At 43.6% G+C, this 21944-nt stretch overlaps 1 protein-coding gene across 4 annotated transcripts in view; it reads left to right on the top strand.

The window, feature by feature from the left end:
- Positions 1-21944, top strand: part of rpap1 (RNA polymerase II associated protein 1) — a 150545-nt gene that overhangs the window by 113343 nt on the left and 15258 nt on the right. For all 4 annotated transcript variants that reach the window (XM_073040307.1, XM_073040304.1, XM_073040305.1 and 1 more), the window contains exons 17-23: positions 4844-5042; positions 7398-7507; positions 8604-8799; positions 14780-14926; positions 15305-15447; positions 16398-17187; positions 20576-20752. In XM_073040307.1, coding sequence (XP_072896408.1) covers positions 4844-5042; positions 7398-7507; positions 8604-8799; positions 14780-14926; positions 15305-15447; positions 16398-17187; positions 20576-20752 — 1762 coding nt within the window. The remainder of the gene's footprint in view (positions 1-4843; positions 5043-7397; positions 7508-8603; positions 8800-14779; positions 14927-15304; positions 15448-16397; positions 17188-20575; positions 20753-21944) is intronic.

The raw sequence follows: 21944 nt of genomic DNA, 5'->3' as shown, positions 1-21944 counted from the left end.
AGAGGAGTGAGGAGAGAATATCTGGGATGAGTGGAGTCTTTTATGACACTTGCTGTTTTATTGAGGCAGTGAGAAGTATAGACAGAGTCCATAGAGGGGAGGATGGTTTCCGTGTTGTCCTGAGTACTGTCCATAATTCTCAAGATTGGCCTTTCTCCAGTTTAGAATCTCAACCTGAGGCCCAGACAGACCTATCCTTTTCCATAATTATCTTGAAACTACTGGCATTATGATCACTAGGTGCAAAGTGTTCCCCTACACAAACTTCTGTCACCTGCTTTGTCTCATTCCTTAACAGGGTGTCAAGCTTTGCACACTTTCTAGTTGGGACTTCTATGTACCAATTAAGGAAACTTTCCTGAACACATTTAACAAACTCTTTTCCATCCAGCCCTTTTACAGTATGGGAGTTCCAGTCAATATGTGGAAAGTTAAAATCATCCATTATCACAACCTTATGTTTCTCATAAATGTCAGATATCTCTACAAATTTGTTTCTCTAAATCCAGCCGACTGTTTAATGGTCTATAATGTAATCCCATTAGCGTAGTCATACCTTCCAATTGTAGCGATTGTCACCAGTGACTACAGTGTCATAATTCCATGTGCTGATCCATGCCTTAAGTTCATCCACCTTTCCTACAATACTCCTTACACTGAAGTATACAGAGCTCTGAGTATTAGTCACAATGTGATTTCCTGACTTTGTATGTAGGCTTTATAACATCTTTCTCCACAGACACTAATTCTAACTAATTGATTAGAAGAGGCTCATTTGGAACCAAAACATAGACATGTTGGAATGAATGAATTCTGTGTAATTTTTGAAAGCCTCTGCGTGTTGGGGAGGAAGCATTAAGAAGAGGGACGCCTCACATCTTAATAAGCTGGTAAGGAAGGCGGGCTCTGTCGTGGGCAAAGTACTGGAGAGTTTAACATTGGTAGCTGAGCGAAGGGCGCTGAGTAGGCTACGGTCAATTATGGATAACTCTGAACATCCTCTACATAGCACCATCCAGAGACAGAGAAGCAGTTTCAGCGACAGGTTACTATCGATACAATGCTCCTCAGACAGGATGAAGAGGTCAATACTCCCCAATGCCATTAGGCTTTACAATTCTACCGCCAGGACTTAAGAACTTTTTAAAAGCTATTATTAATGCTTTTTGAGATAGTGATTTAGATGCATATCATATTTTTTACTGAGTTAAGTATTGTATGTAATTAGTTTTGCTACAACAAGTGTATGGGACATTGGAAAAAAAAAGTTGAATTTCCCCATGGGGATGAATAAAGTATCTATCTATCTATCTATCTATCTACCCTTCCCTTTAATTCTATTGTTGCATTTGCTGGAATCGCCCTCCGCCATTAAAGCACACTATAACTTTGACAGTGGGACGCGAAGAAGCTGTAACAGTGTAATGATTGGAATTGATACCTAATCTTGTACCATTCTGATGCTCAGTATATTGTGATAGTCCTGGGCAGCTAAGAGTGATTACAGACTGATGCTGGGAGACTAGAGTGTAGAGAGGAGGAGGGGCAGCTGAGTCAGAATTGGTGACTGTTGCTAGGTGACAGTCATACACAAAAAACAAGGGTTGATTTTGTTTCGCACACGAAAGCAGTTCTGAATTAATGGTTTGTATTTTTGATAGCTTTCATTCAGAACCGATGGCCTTTCAGTCAGTGATTGCAATTGTGATGGACACTCCATTTTATTCAAGTGAAATACAGGAGGCTCAGAGGTACTGATTAAATGTCAGTAATGGAATTGGTGAAGGCAGAGAACATATTCGTGTATCATTAAATCAACATTGAAACACAGACTGGGCTTTGGTGTCTCATACTGCAGCAATTCCCTCGTGGATTCTCGGAGCTTGTGACTGGCGGTTGCCATGGTTACCGCAGCTGCACATTGTAATGAGGCAATGCTTGCTGTAATTTACAATCCATTGAACGACTCATGCTGGCCACTGTACTTAGTTGCAGTTGTGTCCACAGCAATATGTTCAGTCCCAGTCAAAAAAGGAAGATAACCCAGGAGCAGGCCCTATGGACCAACTTGTCCATGCTGATGAGGATGTCTGTCTAAACTAGTCCCATTTGCCTGTGATTGGCCTACGTCCCTCAAAACCTTCCCTCTCCACATAGACATCCAAATGTCTCTTAAAAGTTGTCACTGTACCTGTATTATCAACCACTTCCTTTGGCAGCTCACTTCACACATCCTCTGTGTAAAATTTGCTCACTGGATCCCTTTTAAATCTTTCACCACTTACCCAAACTTAGGTGCTCTAGTGTTTTGATTCAGTTTCCATGGGAAAAGGACTGATCCCATTCATACTATACTGCCCCTCATAATTTTATACACTTTTATAAGTTCACCCCTCAGTCTCCTATGCTGTAAAGGAATAATGCCTCCCGACTTCTGTGTATAACTTGTGCCCTTGTGTCCTAACAACATTATTGTAAATTTTCATTGTATTCTTTCCAGCTTACCTATAACAAGATAACCAAACCTGTACACAATCTCTGCTTGCTTTCTCACCAGTGTCTTTTGCAGCTGCAACATTATGTCCCAATTTCCATAACCAGTTCTTTTACTGTTGAAGGCCAGCATGACAGGCATTTTGTTTATGGTGCAACTCAAACTACCTGCGTCTCAATATCACCAAGACCAAGGAGATGGTGGTGGACTTTAGGAGATCTAGGCCTCATATGGAGCCAGTGATCATTAATGGAGAATGTGTGGAGCAGGTTAAGACCTACAAGTATCTGGGAGTACAGTTAGACGAGAAGCTAGACTGGACTGCCAACACAGATGCCTTGTGCAGGAAGGCACAGAGTCGACTGTACTTCCTAAGAAGGTTGGCATCATTCAATGTCTGTAGTGAGATGCTGAAGATGTTCTATAGGTCAGTTGTGGAGAGCACCCTCTTCTTTGTGGTGGCGTGTTGGGGAGGAAGCATTAAGAAGAGGGACGCCTCACGTCTTAATAAGCTGGTAAGGAAGGCGGGCTCTGTCGTGGGCAAAGTACTGGAGAGTTTAACATTGGTAGCTGAGCGAAGGGCGCTGAGTAGGCTACGGTCAATTATGGATAACTCTGAACATCCTCTACATAGCACCATCCAGAGACAGAGAAGCAGTTTCAGCGACAGGTTACTATCGATACAATGCTCCTCAGACAGGATGAAGAGGTCAATACTCCCCAATGCCATTAGGCTTTACAATTCTACCGCCAGGACTTAAGAACTTTTTAAAAGCTGTTATTAATGCTTTTTGAGATAGTGATTTAGATGCATATCATATTTTTTACTGAGTTAAGTATTGTATGTAATTAGTTTTGCTACAACAAGTGTATGGGACATTGGAAAAAAGTTGAATTTCCCCATGGGGATGAATAAAGTATCTATCTATCTATCTATCTATCTATCTATCTATCTATCTATCTATCTATCTATCTACTTTTGGTACCATTTTCAGGGAACTAACGTTATCAGACTTTAGCAAAAAAAAATCTCTAGACTCTCAACTCTAGTGCAGAACACCAAGGGAATATTGCACCGTCAGAGGTGTCTTTTCAGACAACTGAATGTAAAAACTGTCACAATGGTACTCTGAAGAAGTAGAGTGGCATTTTTCCAAGTGTCTTGACCAACATTTATCCTTCAACCAGTGTCAGTCAATAGAAAATGTAATTTAGTTTTAAAGTAGGAGATGTTGAAAATGCTCATTATCCATGAAGAGAGGAAGTATTGGAACTTTCTGTTTCCACATAAGTGCCCGAATTGCTGAGTATTTACAGCATTATCTAGTTTTTGTTTGGAAATTTGACGTTTGAGGTAATATTTGGATCTTTCCATAGGTACTGCCTAACGAATCCATAATTTTCTGTGTTTATTTCAGATTTCCATCTTCACTATTTTGACTTTGTGCTATGGTTATGAACATTGTGTTGCTGGGAGGATAGTGTGTAGCTCTCTGGAGTTCTCTGCCTTTGAGGGTTTTGAGACTAGATTATTGGAATTATTTTAAGAGGAAATTGATGCCTTTTTGAAGGAACAGGAAATTGGGAAATGGCACAGAAGATGAGCATTGGGGCAAATCAGACCTGATCTACTGACTGGCAGGGTGCAACTAAAGCTAGTTATTGATAATGCAACAGGTGGGGGAACTGTGGCAGAGGGTGAGTGGCCTAGCCCCTCTTAAATTTTGTGTTCTCACTGATTCACTGCTACATTATCAATAACCTGCTTTAGAAGAACTTCATTGATTGCTGGTGTTCTGTGAGATATGGAGATGAAAGTTTCTGTGTAAATGAAGGGTTTTGGTCAGGTAACTAAGGCAAAACTTTATATTGGTGGATGGGGAAGTATCCACAGATTTAATAATTGATGAAAGAAGAGAATTTTTATGTTTACACAACATTATGATCTGGAATTCACAGGCTGTGATAGAGTGGTGAAGTTATTCAGCATGGAAACAAAGCCTTTTATCAAACTTAACCAAACCAGTAGATACAGTTGTTGTAATAACTTCCAGTGAGGACATTGGATCAACACACAAAGAAGGTACAGATCCTGTTAGGAAAGAACAGGACAGTGGGACTAATTGGACAGTTGTTTCAAAGAGCTGGCACAATACCAGTACTGTGTTATTCCATGTTTCTGTATGCTTGCGTTTCTTTTGTCTCTCTGGTCCTGGCCATGTTTAGACTGAGTCAATCTGCAGGTGCCATCTAATCAAGTAGGAGAGCCTGCAGAGCTCCCTTTTCTCAAATGTACTCTCTGCTTAGCAAAGCAGAGCAGTTGGTAACTTCTCTGTTCACTTCCCATAGTTCTGGAGACCAGGAGGGACACATTCCCCCTCCGCCATTAGACTGGAGCCATGTGGAAGGTATCAAGCCACTTCTGGAAGGCTTTGTCAAAAGATGCTTTAAGGAGCTCAGCTGTCCGTCGACTTGGAATAGAGTGAGACAGCTAACTGCAACGTATATCATCTACCTGGCGACATACTACAGCAAACTCAGCCAACAGGTAACGTAAACTCCAGCACCTTATCTTGCACCTTGTCAGTGCACATTTATGCAACTGTTAATTCCCATCAAGTGACACAACCCAGAGTTGTAGTTTGGAAGCAGGCCCAGCAAGTCCATGACAATCATCAAACATTCAATTGCACTAATTCTGGTCTCATGCCATTTTATTCCCCTCAACATTGCTGTGCATTCTCCTCAGATTTTACTTCTCACTTTAATGGTGAATTTGCAGTGGCTTATTACAACTGATACTCCATCACATGCCAGTCTAGATGGCCCTAGAGTAGCCAGCTGCTTATTTTTATTGATTCAGAATAATTTTATTTCCAGCTCTTCATTTTATTGAGTTATTTGTAATTTGTTCATTCCTTGTGTTATGCAGCACAGAAACAGGCCCTCTGGTCCAACTCGTCTGTAAGCTAGTCTCATTGCCTGTATCTGATCTCTTGATCTTTCCTGTCTATGCACTTGTCCAGATGTTTTTTTTTTAAATGTTGTAATTGTACCTGTGTTTGTCGCTGACTTTTGTGTGGAAAAAAAACATGTCCCCCAATTCCTCAGTAACACACATAAAAATGCTGGAGGAACTCAGCAGGTCAGGCAGCATGTAGAAAGATGAATAAAGAGTCATCGTTTCAGGCCATGATCCTTCATTAGGACTGGAAAGGAAGGGGAATGCAGCCAGAAGAGGAATAAAATGGGGGGAGGGGAAGGAGTACTGATTGGAAGGTGTTAGGTGAAGCCAGGCGAAGGGGAAAGTAGGCAGGTGGAATGGGGGATGAAGTGAGAAAGATGGATGGAAGAGGTAAAGGGCTAGAGGAGGAATCTGATAGGAGAGGAGATGGACGTGGGAGACAGGGAAGAAAGAGGGCACCAGAGGGAGGTGATAGACAGATGAGAAGAGATGGGGTAAGAGGGGAGCCAGAAAGGGGAACAGAAAGAGGAGGGGGTGAAATTATCTGGTTGGAGAAATCTATGTTCATGCCGTCAGCTTGGAGGCTGCCCAGATAGAATATGTGGTTTTGCTCCAACCTGAGAGAGGCCTCATCATGGCAGTAGAGGGCTATAAAGTGAATGTCAGAATGGAAATGGGGAGTGGATTTAAAATGGTTGCCTACCCCTCTGGGAAATCCTTCCTGTTGTGGATGGAGCAAAGGTGCTTCTCAAAGTGGTCCCCCAGTTTACATTGGGTCTCACTGATGTAGAGGTAGCTACACTGGGAGCACCAGATACGGTAGATGACACCAACTGACTTGCAGGTGAAGTGTTGTCTCACCTGGAAGAAATGTTTGGGGCCCTGAATGGTGGTGAGAGAGGAGGTGTAGCACTTGTTCCACTTGCACGGATAAGTGCCAGGAGGAAGACCAGTGGGGTGGGACAAATAGACAAGGGAATCACGGAGAGAGTGGTCCCAAAAAAATGTCTCACCTTACTGCTCTCTCCTCTATTTTTAGAACCCCTAACCTGGGGAAAAAAGACTCTGAGTATCTACCCTATCTTTGTATAATTTCAAAAACCTCTATGAGATCTCTCTTGAGTCTCCTTTGCTTCAAGGCAAGCAATGCCAACCTATCCAATCTCTCCTTATAACTCAAGCACTCTAGTCCAAGCAATATCCTGGTGAACCTGTACTGCACCTTATCTAGCTTAATCACATCTTTCCTATTGCATGGCAATTAGAACTGCACAAGATACACCAGGTGGGTACAACCAACACTTTGTACATGTTGTGACACAATATCCCAGCTCCTATTCTCCATACACTACCTTTTCCAACCTGGCTGTTTGTCCAGGGAACTACATGGACCTAGATCTCTCTATTCTACAGTAATCCCTGAGCCCAATCATTTATTGTGTATGTCTCGTAACTGCCATATTGCATCACTTCCCACTTGACTGAGCTAAATTCTGAAATAAGGTTTCAGATCCAAGAGCTCTGGTTCAGCTGGATCTTGCAGTGAGCAGACAGTTGCATGTCAAGATGTCCTGAATGCCTTTGAATTCATTCCATATTCCCTTATTATAATCTATCAACCAGATGGCTTAGTTTCTTTTCCTCATAGTAAATCTGACTTCACGTATCAAAGGTAGTCTCTGTTCTTCCCATCCCTTCTTCGCAGCTAAAAACTAACTTGTTTACTCTCCCAGTTTTGATGAAAGGTCTTTGATTTCAAACATTAACCCGTTTTCTCTTTTGACAGATGCTGCTGAGTGTTTACTGGCACTTTCTACTTTCAGTTCTGAATATCTACTTGTTTCCATCTTTTATCCACTAATTTATGATGTGTGCTGCTCTGGCATGCAGCCATTTTCTCTGACCACATCCCTCTAAAACTAACTTCCTTTGATGCAGCCTTCATATAGACCTGTTGAGTGCTTGGTAGAATTGGAGCAGTTTTGGATGGAATCCTTGTCTCCACTACTTAATCAGCCTACATTAGAGAAGATGTTTGTGGACCTCAGGTAAGCAGACCCCTGTTTTCTGGAACTGCAAATTGTATGTGCATGTGTACAGTAATCGTCAGTGTGTAGTTTCAAAGAGGTTTGAAACTCTTTCGTTTCTTAGAGCCAGTTTGAGATAGTAAAATAACATTGGTCATAGTCCTTGCCTTCAGTCCCTGAGTTTACATCTGTCTATGTATTTCGAGCTATAGCAAGGCCCTGCAGTTCTGCAATCAGTAGGTTATTTTGTTCAGTAGCTCTACTGGTTCAGCAGAGCAACCTATATTGGATTCATGGTTGGATGTAGGAGCTCCCATCTGTGGTCCAGTTATCAGTTAATATCTGGGGCATTGGATAATGGAGCAGGGGCATCTTTTGTCTTCAGAATTTTTTGATCCAAAATTCCATTGTAAGAAAGGTGGCTAATGAGTAATTCTTTTGTTTGAGACAAGTATAGGTGTATTTATCATTTGTAACAAATACCTTGATGTAGAACAGCTCCAGCGTACTGCAAAGAAAGCTGCTATATGGTTGCATTGAATAATGCTGTCCTTGGAGTCTTTTAAGAAGTGATTCTCCAGGTTTGTTGAAGGCAGTCAACTGCAAGTTCCAAGGCTCCAAGTTAACTCTTCTCAGATATCTCAATTGAGATGCTGGTTGAACTTCATGATTCAGAGTGCTCAAGATGTTTGTGAGAGTTAAGAGCAAACATGAATAAATGATTTTATTGAGTGGCTCTGGCTTGTAAGCGGCTGGTGTAGGGCTGATGTGATTATATTTTGCAATCTCGATGTGGTGGAGAAATGAGTGACGAGTTATGCAGAGTCTGGCACTTCTGATAGGATTGTCCATTACTGTAGGTTAGGTTGGAGGAAACAGCAAATTGTGATCAGATTCTGAGACCTTAGTGGCAAAGCAGGTGGTTGAAAGGTGTTGCTTCTCAATGGCTGTGATGGATGTTAATTCTCTGACTGTCTTGGTTTACCTTCGCCATCAGATTCAGCTTAATTTCTCTTCAATATTTTGAGGTTGCTAATGTGCAAGTGCTTCCCTGCGCTAGCAAAGATCATGTACACAAGCTTCTTCCATTTCTTTTCATGCTGTTGTCTCTCCTCAGATCTTATTCAGCCCTGTGCAACCCTAAGTCCTGTTGTCCGGGTCCAGAGACTGTCCGTAGTCTTGTGTCACTGGGCTGTGTTGGAGAAATGCATCACCTCAGCCTGACGGGATCCAAATCCCCTTTTGTGTTTGTGATTGCATTGTTTTATTTACTGGACACCGTCTGTGTTTTGCACAAAGGCTTGGCAGAAAAGGTAAGGCATTTTTGCATCATTTCAGTCTTTAGAGCAGGAGGAGAGAATTTATTTCTTTGCAGAATGGGCAGGATGAGTTTGTGGATGTCTGTCTTTTGGGGAGGCTTCTAGCCCTCCCCATTGGTTTTAGAGATTTAAGCTGTTTCTGCACCTACACGCTGTGCCTCTTCTCATGATTGAGGAATTTATTACCAAGAAGTTTGATCATTGGATGTGCTGCTCTTGTTGATTTCAGTTGAGAGGAGGGAATTGGTTATAAGGTCATACAGCAAGGAAAGTCCCTTCTGTCCCAAGAGCCTGTGTTGACCATTAAACACCAATTTATACTAATTCCACACCAATCCATCTTTACACAGGAGATTCTGCAGATGCTGGACATCCAGAATAATTCATAAAAATTGCTGGAAAAACTTGGCAGGTCAGGCAGCACTCACAGAAAGATGGAGTGAAGCCCAAAACACCGACTGTTTATTCCTTCCCCTAGATACTGCCTGACATGCTGAATTCCTCCAGCATTTTGTATGTGTTGCTCTAGCTTTACTCTCCCCACATTCACATCAATTCTTCCTAAATACTACTGGTTACTGACACACTAGGGGCAAATTACAGAAGACAGTTCACCTCCAGACAGTTTGTCTTTGGGATGCGGATGGAAACTGGAATACCTGGTTACAGGCAGAACGTGTAGACCCTGCACACTGACACTACCCAAGGTCATGATTGAATCAAGGTTGTTGGAGCTGTGGGACAGTGGCTTGACGAACTGTGCTGCTCTGTGGGAGAGATTAAAACTGGAAGAACTCAGCACGTTGGGCAACACTTGTGGTGAGGGAAATAGAGTTGGCATTTTGAGTTGCTGATGGGCTGAGGGAGGGGTATGGGCTATTATTAAACTAAAATGTTGATTATTTATTTCTTCACTGATGGTATCAAGTTTGAGTATCTCCAGTCTTTCATTTTTGCCTTCAGCAGTGTAGACTTTTGCTTTTTGATATGTTGAGGTGGTGGTTATGATGCTCTTAATATGTTAGTTTCCTGTTAATGATTTCCAGTATCTTTTAGCATAATCAAAAGAGACTCTTGAGGAAGGAGCATAGTTTATGTAATGTGTCTTAAAGAAGGCACCTAACTTAGTGCTAAGTACTAAATATCTTACTTTTAAGTGATAACATCTATGTAGTATTATAATTCGTTTTGTATTAACTAAGTCTCAAAGCCAATTAGATCAGCAGGCCAATAATACTTTACTCCCTGGAGTTTTAGTTGCAATATTATTATTAATTTAAGAAACTCAAGATACATGTAATGATGAAAGAGGATCTTGATTTTGTCACTGAAATCTTCTTTGCTGTTCTGAGTTCCAGTCACGTCACGTCGGGAAAGGTCTAGGTATGAATGGGATAAAGGATTGAAGACCACCTTTTGAAACTTTTGCTGGAGAATACCTTTAAAGTGTTAGGAATTAAGATGTTTGGGAGGCTGGTGGGTTCTGTTCCTGTGAACAGTTTGTGACCTGGATAGTTCTCAAAATAGGCATGTGTCTGCACTGCGTTCTTACACAGTAGCCCTGAGAATCCGGCAAATTCATCCTGCCAGTCTCCCAAGTGTTATCTATACGGGCTCTACATAAGTTGGATGCTTGCAACATAGGGAGAACCTAAGTAACCACCTCTTTCCATAGAAATGCTTTAGTAACTTTGGTTGGCAACTGTTTGTCTCAAAGGACAATGGGTGATGATGATGATCATCACAAACCTAAGCGGAATGTATGGAGATCCTGAGATACCCAGTCGTTAAGATCCCCCTCTGGGCCTTACCAGTGTTATTCAAAGGAAAGCTTATGAAGCAATACGTAGGAGCTGCCGGAAGGACGTTCAATAACGTCCAGCCACCTTAGAGGCTCCATTCCTGATTTGCTGTCTGGGTTTACTCCCGTAGCCTTCGTCTCTCCGGAGGCTGCCTACAAGGCTGTGGGGCTATTTACCCATAGATGGGGATCTGGTTCACGAGCACCAGGGCATGTCCACACAACGGTGGGCCTACGTGCTATGTGTGCAGGGATTCGACCTCCTCCCCATCCTCTGTAGTTCAGCCTGTCTCCGGAAGGAGTTCAGTTTGCATGTGCCACCAGTGAGGAGGTGCTGCATGAGGCTTGCTGTTGGAGAGTCTATGTACTGTCAGGGAGAGACTTACCCATTCAGCTCTCCTGTTCGCGAGACTGCTAGCCAGCGGTGGAAGCTGAAAAGGAGAGCGACAAGCACCACCCTCTATACTACCACACTAGATGCATCACAGCAACCATTTTGACACCTTTAAGGGTGTTAATACCTTTTAAGGTGCTATATAAATGGTGTTGTAGTCCTGTTATGGTGGCTGTAGTACTTGCTGTCATCACAGATACAGTCTGCTTGTATCTTTGTTCTGTGTACATTGGAGAGAGGAAGTGATCACAATAGACAGTGACATCTAGCTTCCTGAATATCATTATCACGACACAAAGATGTATAACACGATATTATCCAGCAACATGAATAATCATGAGGAAAAGGCAATAAACCTACATTCAATCCCCTCTTTGTGCTGTTAATCCCCCTGCAGGAATTTAGCTGACAGAGTGATCCTTGGGGTGATTATAGACACCGACTAAAATCATGGGGGTGACAGATTAAGCCCTGCATGTGACCTCTGGTGATATTAGGTGAATGAGAGTTTTTTCTCTTGGGCATAATTATAGTGGGCATATGTTTGCAAGGAAGCAAATTTGCACTATCCATTAGGTTAATGCAAACTCTAGATGCTGGAAATCAGTAACAAGAATAGAAATGCTGGAAGCATTCAGCAGGCCAGGAAGCATCTATGGAGAGAAAGAGTTTACATTACAGATTGAAGACGGGTCTGAGAAACGGTCTTCTATGTGAAACAATGAGTTTGTTGGTCTTTCCAAAGATGTTGCGAGACCTGCTGAGTATTTCCAACCTTTTCTGCTTTTATTTGAGCATTTGTCCTTTGAGTTGGTAAATGAGTTAACAAGTTACTAAAATATCAAAGGCAAAATCTGCCAACTTAGCAGTGGGAGTCCCAATTCAGAACATAAAACAGTGCAGCACAGGAGCAGTTCTTTCCGCCCATGATATTGTGCCAAGCTAATTAAATGCTTAAGTAAACTAATCTCTTTTGTCTACACAATGTGCATAACCCTCTGTTGTGTGCATATTCATGTGCTACTTAAATACCTATACCATACTTCAACCTTACACATTTCATAAAGCTAGATGAAACAGCGTTCCTCTGGGGCCAAGGTATTGGCACAAGTCCGAGTGGCATGGCCTGAAGATTGATGGTGCAGGGGATGTTGCTGTGCAGCCACTTTTCTGCAAGAACAAGCATGCAGCTATTCTTCATGCTGCACTGGGGCTGCTGCAGACGAGGGCAATCCAAATTGTCTTCCAGGGAAGGAACCCGGAGAGCAGCAATGACGGGAGAGCCAACCAGAAAGGGCCGATCCCCAAGCCTGTATGGATTCCAGTGCCTCTGTTCTCTCCCACAGCGCCTCTGGCGTGTCCTCCCTGCAGTGCCTCTGGCGTGTCCTCCCCGCTGCGCCTCTGGCGTGTCCTCACCGCGGCGCCCCTGGCGTGTCCTCCCCGCGGCGCCCCTGGCGTGTCCTCCCCGCGGCGCCCCTGGCGTGTCCTCACCGCGGCGCCCCTGGCGTGTCCTCCCCGCGGCGCCCCTGGCGTGTCCTCCCCGCTGCGCCCCTGGCGTGTCCTCCCCGCTGCGCCCCTGGCGTGTCCTCCCCGCAGCGCCCCTGGCGTGTCCTCCCCGCAGCTCCCCTGGCGTGTCCTCCCCGCTGCGCCTCTGGCGTGTCCTCCCCGCAGCGCCCCTGGCGTGTCCTCCCCGCAGCGCCTCTGGCGTGTCCTCCCCGCAGCACGAAGACCTAGCTTGCACAGCAACCGAGGCCATGCAGCTTCTCAGCTGCCAGTCTCACTAATGAGCCAGATCTGTAGTATTTTGTATTTGTATTCACCTCCACTGTTACTCCTGGCAGCATATTGTTGGAGTCTGATGTTTTAATCCAAGGTCCTCTCAGAAGTCAGGAAAGAGGCCCAAAACTTGTTGCTTCACGGTTGTTTTATTAAGCATTAACAGCACAGAGAGAGTTGGAAAATGGGCAGTGATAGAAGCGAGTAGCAGAAGAGAGAGAAGAAGCAAAAGGAAAAAGATAGCGCAGCCTCGTGGTCTGCTCATTATACTCTGTAAATGAAGAGCATTCTATTTAAATTCACAGATAGGAGTTGGTCAGTTTATAACCCCTATTCAGATAATGCTGCACCAGAGAAGCTTCCAGAACTATCCAGAATCATACAATTGTAACCACTAGGGGGCACACTGAACAGCTGAATATCCATAATGTGCCCAATAGGAAACATGCTAAACAGATACACGTATATAAGTAGTCATATAAAATACAAGCAGGCAATTAATTGTTAAATTGCAAAGAAAATAGCAATTGTCTGATCCTTTGAGCTTACTTCCTCTCACCTTAAATGCATGCCTTCTGGTATTAGATACTTCGACCCTGCAATGAAGGTACTGGCTATCCATCTCGGCTTCTTAATATTTTATGCATTTCTGTCATGTCGACCCTCAGCCTCCACCACTCTACGGGGGAAAAGAAATAAGTTTGTCTAACCGCTCCGTTATACCACATGCCCTCTAATCCAGGCAGCAGCCCAGTAAATCTCTCTTGCACTTTCTGCAAAGCCTCCACATTCTTCCTAAAGTGGGTCGACTAGAATTGAATGCAACATTCCACATGCGGTCTAACCAGAGTTATATAAAGATGTAACACATTTTCCTGACTCTTGAACTCAATGCCTCATCTAATGAAGCTAAACTTTCACAACAAATGGTGGATTGAGTCATCCTCTGCCCTGTAATTAGCTGCCAAGCCAAAGGTCTGCTAAAGAAGGTTTAATGTATTGGGCCTCAGCAATGTGATGTGTTGACCTGACCCTGAGTTATCACACCACTGCATAATGTACCTGGCTTTCTCACAAATTGTCCTTCAAATCTTTGTATCTATTGACAGTTCAGTTTTGATTCTAAATTTACAATGCTTAATCAGTAAGTATCACTTATTAATGAATGTGACTAATTGCACTTAGATCAAGAGGCAACATGTATGATCTTCCCTCTGTACAATGGGATCATTAATACAGTAATTGAAATTGGTTTGTAGACATCTTTTTTTTTCCTTCCACATCTGAGCAGGTTTATTTTATCTTTTCCTTTAGCTAGATTATTAAAGGAGTGTTTAGAGTTAGCCCATAAATTTGCCTCCATCTCACCAAATAGCAGAAGGAAGTTTAAGGGCCTAATCCTGTTCCCGTGGATTCTTCCCTGTCCTCAAAAATTGAGCAAGGAATCCAGGCTAAGAGACCATAACCTTAGGTGTTAGCAAAAGGATTAGGAAGCACGAAAGGTATCGGGAGTTAAGGAAAAATTTTGCTGTGAAAGGTTGAACAAACTTGTATTTTCTGCTCTGGAGTGTTGGAGACTGAGGAGCAACTGGATAGAAGTATATACAATTATGAGAGGCATGGGTAGATAAACAGTCTTTTTCCTCAGGTGGTAATGTCAAACACTAGAAGGGCATAGCTTTAGGGTGAGGGGGGAAGGTTTAAAAGAGATGTGTGGGGCATATATTACTGAGAGTGGAGGGTGTATGGAAAGTGCTGCCAGGGACGTGGTATGGTAACTTTTAAGAGGCACATGAACAGACGTGCACTATGTGCAGGTAGATGGAGTTAGTTAGGTTGGCACTGATATAGTGGGCTGAAGGGCCTGACTTCTCAGTTTCATGTAATTAACTGATTGATCTGGATTCACAGCTCCCTCTTCTTATGGAGTGCCTGATAGGCAATGACAAGCTTTGTTCCTGACACCAACGTTCACCTGTTTCCTTTGCCTGCTCTGTTTGTAGTGCTCTGCCGTCCTGCACAGCAAAGGTTTGAGGGATTACTTGGTGCACAGCTGTAAGGGGAGCCCGCCAATAAGCCACAGGTCCGCCTGGTTGCTGCGGCACGAGTTCCACCTCCAGCATTTTGTGCTTAAGCTGGCATCCAAGACGGTAAGTGGCATTCTTCAGTAGGAAGTCCACCACTTCACTGGTGCTGCAGACAGGGGGCTTGTTTGCTGTACAGAAACTAGTGTTTTGATTACCGCACCCCCCCCCCCCCCCCCCCCAGCACAAGCTGCTGAATTCAAGCAGGGACCAGAGCCCATGGTATGTACGATGTAGTTTCATTACTCGGTGAGTGCCATGTTTGCTTGGCTCCTATTGCCTGTCATTTTATTAATCACGGATTGCTTGGACTCATGTCCCCAGACTGTCCAGTGCTCTAGTTCCCTTTCCCCCTACCCCTTTACTCATTCTCTCTCCTACTTTCAATACCAATGATAAGAATCACTCAGAAAATAGAATTCTTATGCTGATTATCAATTTCAGGTTGCGGTCAGTCCTCAAGTTGCCCAGCAGGCTCCACTGTATCACTACGTTGCCCTGATGTTGCTGAGCCGGCTGCTGCCAGGAAGTGAGTTCTTGGCCTATGACCTGCTCTCTGGGATGGCCTTTAACCAGGCTTTGATACCGTAAGTAATGGAAGTCATTTTTATTCAGTGACTTGCTTCTGCTTTTGAAGGTCATATTTGAAGGCAGAGTACAGGGTTAAAGAAGGGATTCTTGGCAGTGTGGAGGAACGGAGGGATCTTTGTGTCCATAAAGCCTTCAAAGTTGCCATGCAAGTTGATAGGGTTGTTAAGACGTATCATGTGTTGGCTTTCATTCGTCAAAGGATTGAGTTCAAGAGCCCTGAGATAATGTTTCAGCAATAAAACCCTGGTTAGACCACACTTAGCATGTTATGTTCATCTCTGGTCACATCGTTATAGGAAGGATGTGGACGCTTTGGAGATGAGATTTACCAGGATGCTGCCTGGGCCTTTCTTATGAAGATGGGTTGAGTGAGCTAGAGCTGTTCTCTCTGGAGGGAAGCAGGATCAGAGGTGACTTGATAGAGGTGTACAAGATGGTAAGAGACATAGACAAAGAGGACAGCCAGAGTCTTATTCCCAGAATGGAAATGGCTAGTACAATGGGCCATAATTTTATGGTGATAGAAGAAAGGGTAGGATAAATGTTAGAGGTAAGTTTTATGCACATAGTGTTGGGTGCATGAAATGCACTGCCAGGAGTGGCAGTAAAACAAATACATCAGAAACACCTGAGAAACTTAAGTAGGCACGTAGATGATGGAAAATGGAGGGCAATGTGGGTTGGATTGATATTAGAGTAGGTTAAAAGGTCAGCACAGCGTCGTTGGCCAAAGGGCCTGTACTGTGCTCTAATGTTCTGTGTCAGAATCAGAATCAGGATGATTCATCTCCACAGATGCAGACTGGTCTGCTGAGTTTCACCAGCATTTTGGGTGTATAGCTATGTATTGAACGCTTCCTCTCACAGCCTGTGTTAGCTGGATAGGATGCTAGCATTAAGAGTGGGCAGTTCAGTTTGTCATTGGTTTGTTTCTTTGCATTCACAGGGAAGGCACATCCGGTGGCCCTGAAGCAGAAGACCTTTCGAACATCTTGAGGCTCGGGTGCCATGGGGACGCTGCCGAGAGAACTTGTGCAAACCCGACCCGTGGCACACTGCTGTGCAAAGCCTTCAGCCAGCTCCCCACCATCCGTGCCCATTACCTCTCTCACTTTGCTCACCTCCAGGCTTCTGTCCTGCGGTCCCAGAACTCCTACACAGGCCGGACCCACCTGGTCCAATCTGTGCTACTCCCGGAAATGGCCGGTCCTCTCCTGCCATCTGATTGGACCTTCCTGCCCCTGATCAACTTGTATGACCGTGTGAGCCGTGAGGAAACGAAGGGCAAGATGGTGGATTGTCTTCCCGAGAATCTGGTGGAAGTGGTGAGCAGCAGTCTGCAATGCGTGCTATTGCTGGAGACCTGGCGGGGTGGGATATTGCAGGGACTGCCTCTGGCTGCCAAGCTGGTGCGACTCTGCTGCATCTTCCTCACGGGCAGCAACTTGTTTCTGGAGCCGGCGGTCCGTGACTACCTATCCGCCCTCCTGGTCATCTACTGTCAGCAGAAGAGGCTGGACTCGCTGGACCTCAGTGCTACACTCCCAGGACTGGCCTCCTTTCACGACCTGTACATAAGCCTTCTTGAACAGTTTGAGAGCGTCTCGTTTGGTGACCCACTTTTTGGCTGTTTTCTCTTGCTGCCTCTGCAGAGGAAGTTCGATGTCCGACTGCGCCAGGCTGTTTTTGGGGAGCACGTTAGTGTGTTGCGGTCACTGGGGGTGCCACTGAAGCAGGTATATGATTCCTTCACACCACTTTCAATGTAGGGGATGTGGCATGTTAGCGTAATGATTAGTGAAACACTATACAGTGCTAAATGTAAGATCAGGTTTTGATTCCCACTACTGCCCGTAAGGAGTTTGTACATTCTCTCCATGATTGCGTGTGTTTCCTTTGGGCATTCTGGTTTCCACCCACAGTCCAGAGACATAAGTTAGGGTTGGTGGGTTTTGGACATGCTGTGTTGGCACCCAGCTCAATCCTCACTGTATGTTTTGATATAGGTGTGACAACTAGAGATACTTTTTAAAAATCTTCAATGGGCTCCTCACTGGGTAATATTTTGTTCCTCAGTAAAATAAAGTAAAACAAAATGCAGGTGCTGGAATTCTGAAATAAAAGCAGAAAATGTTGGGATCATTCAGCAGGTCAGGCAGCATTGGTGGAAAGGGAAATACTGTTACTGATATTAGTATGAGCTTATTATTGTCACGTACCAAGATTGTGATGCATACTGCTCATAAAGATCAAAGCACTGTGCATTGAGGTAGAACAAGGTAAAACAATAACAATGCAGAATAAAGTGTAACAGCTACAGAGAGAGTGCAGTGCAGGGAAACAGTAAAATATAAGACCATACTGTGATAGATTGTGAGATCAAGAGTCCATCTTATCGTACAAGAGGTCTATTCAAATGTCTGATAACTGTGGGATAGAAGCTGTCCTTGATCAAGGGGTAATGTGTTTTCAGGCTTTTGAATCTTCTGCCTGATGAGAGAGGGGAGAAGAGAGTATGTCCATGGTGGGTAGGATCTTCGATAATGCTGCTGCCCTACTGAGGCAGTGAGAGGTATAGACAGAGCCCATAGAGGGGAGTCTGAGCTGTGCCCACAATTCCCTTTAATGTTTAATGTTTCAGGTTGGTTCCCATGTCAGAACTGACAAAGGATCCTGGACTTGAAGCCTTAATGGCTTTGCTTCCCACAGATGCTGCCTGACCTGATTATTTCCAACAATTTCTGCATTTTGCATCGGGGTGTGGTTCAAAATGAGCAGAGAAAGTTGGCATTGCAACCAATGATGGCTTAACATTGTGTAACCACTGATGGGGATTGGATTGACTTGCCAGCACGACACAACGCAGTGGGTTGTTCCAATACAGACTAGTTCCAATACAGTCCAGAGATAGAAGTCTTCTCCCAGTAGCTCTGAGTTTGTGTGAAATGATTTGCAGGAGTTTTATTCTGTGCAGAAGTGGCATGATACACCACCACCATCACCATAATTTTAATGCTCTTTGAAAGCCACAGGCGATCATTCAGACAAAATGGAATGGGTGTATATTTGTGTCTTCTTGCTGATATTAAGTGCTATTCTTCACTTAAATCTCCATAAAATCATCTTGCATGAGATCCATGGTCATTTGGTAGACAGGATTCAGATTTGACTTGGCTATATATAGGATTTAGAGGTTAGTGGGGAAGAGGTGTATTCCGACTGGAGGTCTGTAACCAGAGGTGTTCCACTGTGATTAATGCTGGGACCTCCATTGTTTATGAGGTCTATTAATGACTTGGATGAAAATGTTGATTGGCTGATTAGTAAGTTTGCAGACAGCACAAAAAGTGGTGATGTTGTGGATTATGAGGAAGGTTGTCAAAAGGAACAAGATGTAAACCATTTGAAAATTTGAGCGGAGAATTAGCAGAAAGCATTTAATCTGGACAAGTGTGAGGTGTTGCCCTTTGAGAGTCGATTGCAAGAGGAAAGTACACAATACATGGCAGAACCCTTAGGAGCATTGATGTGCAGAGAGATCCTGGGGTGCAAGTCCATAGCTCCCTGAAAATACAGTACTGTGCAAAAGTCTTAAGCACATATATATAGCTTGGGTGCTTAAGACTTTTGCACAGTATTGCATTTGTCAATATGGAATGGACAGCAAGTTTGTAGATCTGGCAGGAGCAAAGGATGTTGGGGATGGTGAGGGTGGAGCCCCGCAGGAAGGGTATGGAAAGGTGACAGGGAAGGAATTCTGGGGTGGGGATGGCATGAATACAGACACACCCAGCCCTGAGACACCAGCCAATGTCACTTTATTCCAAACAATTGTTTATTGATCATTACAGAATGTCTGTTTGGTCCTTCTTGCTCCCTCCCCTCTGCCTTCCTCTTTTCCCAACAATGATTCGCCTCTCCCTGTTCTCTTCCCACTCAGAGACCCATATCAGAATCAAGTTTGTCATCATGAACGTATGTCATTATTTTTTTTTGTGGCAGCAGTACAGTGCAATACATAAAATTATTACAGTACTGTGCAGAAGTTTCAGACACCCTAGCTAATATATGTGACTTTTGCACAGTAGTGTAGATGGTCTGGCAAAGAAGACATGTGGTGTGCTTGCCTTCATCCCATGATTACTTCAATGCCATTGCTCCTAGTTCCTTATTCAATATCCTTTCTAACTGTATAGTCTTTAAGCTCGGCCCATCAGAATTTTCTGTTGTGATTTCCATTTCACCAAATGGCCAGCTATTCTCCTGAGTGAACATTCCTCAAGCACGTAGTACCTGAAGGCAGATCCAATTCTGAATTCAGAAGGGGAAAATAATGGACTGTGAGGTAAAGACAGAGACATGAGTACAGATGCTGGAATGTGGGTTTTAAAAGAACGAGCTGCTGGAGGAACTCAGCGGGTCGAGCTGTACCTGCAGTGGGAGAAATGGACAGTTGACTCCGTCTGAACTGAGAGTAGAGGGGAGGGAGGCAAAAAGACATGAACAGAAGGGGTGAACCAATAACCAACAAGTGATAGGTAGAACCAAGTCAACGGGGTAAAAGGCAGATGGAGGAGGGAAGAGTGAAGATTGTGACAGAAGCTAGATTTGGGTTTACTTCTAAGATTTCAACATTGGCCTAATGGGAGCTGGTTTCTATAAATGTGGTTCTATGTAGAGTGACAAAGCAAATTGCCTTGAAGCATAAAGTATCCTGAGCGTAATTCAACAATGTTAACAGCAAGCCATGTAGAAATATAGCAAGTCAGCAGATACAACACTTGAAAAGGAGGCAGTTTTAAAGGACTGATGCAGAAGAGAAAGACAGAGCAGCTGAGAGGATTAACAATGGAATTCCAGAACCGGGAGTCCAGACATAATTAGAGTAAAAAGGCAATTAATAGCTTACGCAAGATACTAACATTGACGAGCTCTAAGTTTTGAGAGGAGATTGAGAGCGATGAGGGTATGGATAACACAAATTTAAAAATTGAGATTCTTCTGGACAAAGATCTATGAAACACCAGTAAACTCTGAAGTCATAGGTGAGTTCCCTAAGTCACTGAGGATGAATGTATAATGTCAGTGCTTTCACACTTAGCAATCTTTTCTGTCTTGGAGCAGCTGCCGATCCCCTTGGAAAATTACACCCATCCCATGGAGTCTTCATTGGATCTGCTGCGCCAGTATTTCAAGACCTTGGTGACTGCCACTCTACGCTTCAGCTGGTGTCCTGTGCTCTACGTGGTAGCCATTGCTCAAGTTAACAGCTTCATCTTCTCACAGGAGGCAGTTGATGAGGTAGAATTTCGTCTGGTTATTAACACAATTGTTAGAAGGGCAATTGATTATTTTAGAATCGAAATGGATAGATTTTTGTTTCAGGCCCCTTATTTCTCCCATTTAACTCGTAGTTGTCCATATTTGGGCCTATATCCCTCTAACTTTTCCAAGTTCTTTTTAAATATTGTTAATATACCTGCCTCAGAAGCTTTCTGTAGGTAGTTATTCCATCTACTGACCACCCTCTGAAAAGTTTCTACAGAGTCATAGAGAAGGACAGCACAGAAGCAGCCCTTTGGCCCATCTAGTCCATGCTTAAACTATTTAAACTACCTTCTCCCATCAACCTGCACCGGGACCATAGCCCTCATATCCCAACTATCCATGTACCTACCCAAACTTCTCTTAAACATTGAAATTGAGCTTGCATGCACCACTTGTGCCAGCAACTCATTCCACACTCTCATGACTTTCTGAGTGAAGAAATTTCCCCTTGTGTTCCCCTTAAACTTTTCACCTTTCATCCTAACCCATGACCTCTGGTTGTGGTCCCACCCACACTCAGAGGAAAAAGCCTGCTTGCGTTTATCCGATCTGTACATCTCTATCAAATCTCCTCTCAGTCTTCTATGTTCTAAAGAATACAGTCCTTTCCCTTGTAACTCTTCAAATGTCTCCCCTTTCAGCTTAAACCTGTGCCCTCTAGTTCTTGATTCCCCAATCCTGGGACCCTGTCAATGCCTCTCATGATTTTATCCACCTCTAAGATCACCCCTCATTCTTCTCTACTCTAATGAAATAGGTCCCAACCTGCTCAACCTCTCTTCATTACTCAGTCCCTCGAGTCCTAGCAACATTCTCATAAATCTCCCTGTTCTCTTTCCAGCTTTTAGTTTGTCCCAAATTTCATAGCCTTAAGTGAAAGCACATGAGGTGAAGTCTTCAGTGATGTCCTGCTTTCCGTTCATAATTACCCTTTTAGAAGTGTAAACCTGAACAAAGGTATAAAACCTCCCTAATCCAAGCAGGAAATGAGCTGGAGATATAGCTGATGCAATTGAATACCTCTACAAAACAGAAACTAAATGGTGTATTGCTTTAAAAGCTCCTACAGCATATTGGAATAGAGATAACGTACCACTCAATTACTATGGCTTCTTGACATTCAGAGCATGGAAGCTGCAGTCTTGAATGCAGTTTCAAAATCACA

This window comes from Hemitrygon akajei, chromosome 3, assembly GCF_048418815.1.
Source record: "Hemitrygon akajei chromosome 3, sHemAka1.3, whole genome shotgun sequence".
NCBI classification, from domain to species: domain Eukaryota; kingdom Metazoa; phylum Chordata; class Chondrichthyes; order Myliobatiformes; family Dasyatidae; genus Hemitrygon; species Hemitrygon akajei.
The sequence above is the reverse complement of the archived record's forward strand: the minus strand, read 5'-3'. Positions and strand labels throughout refer to the sequence as shown.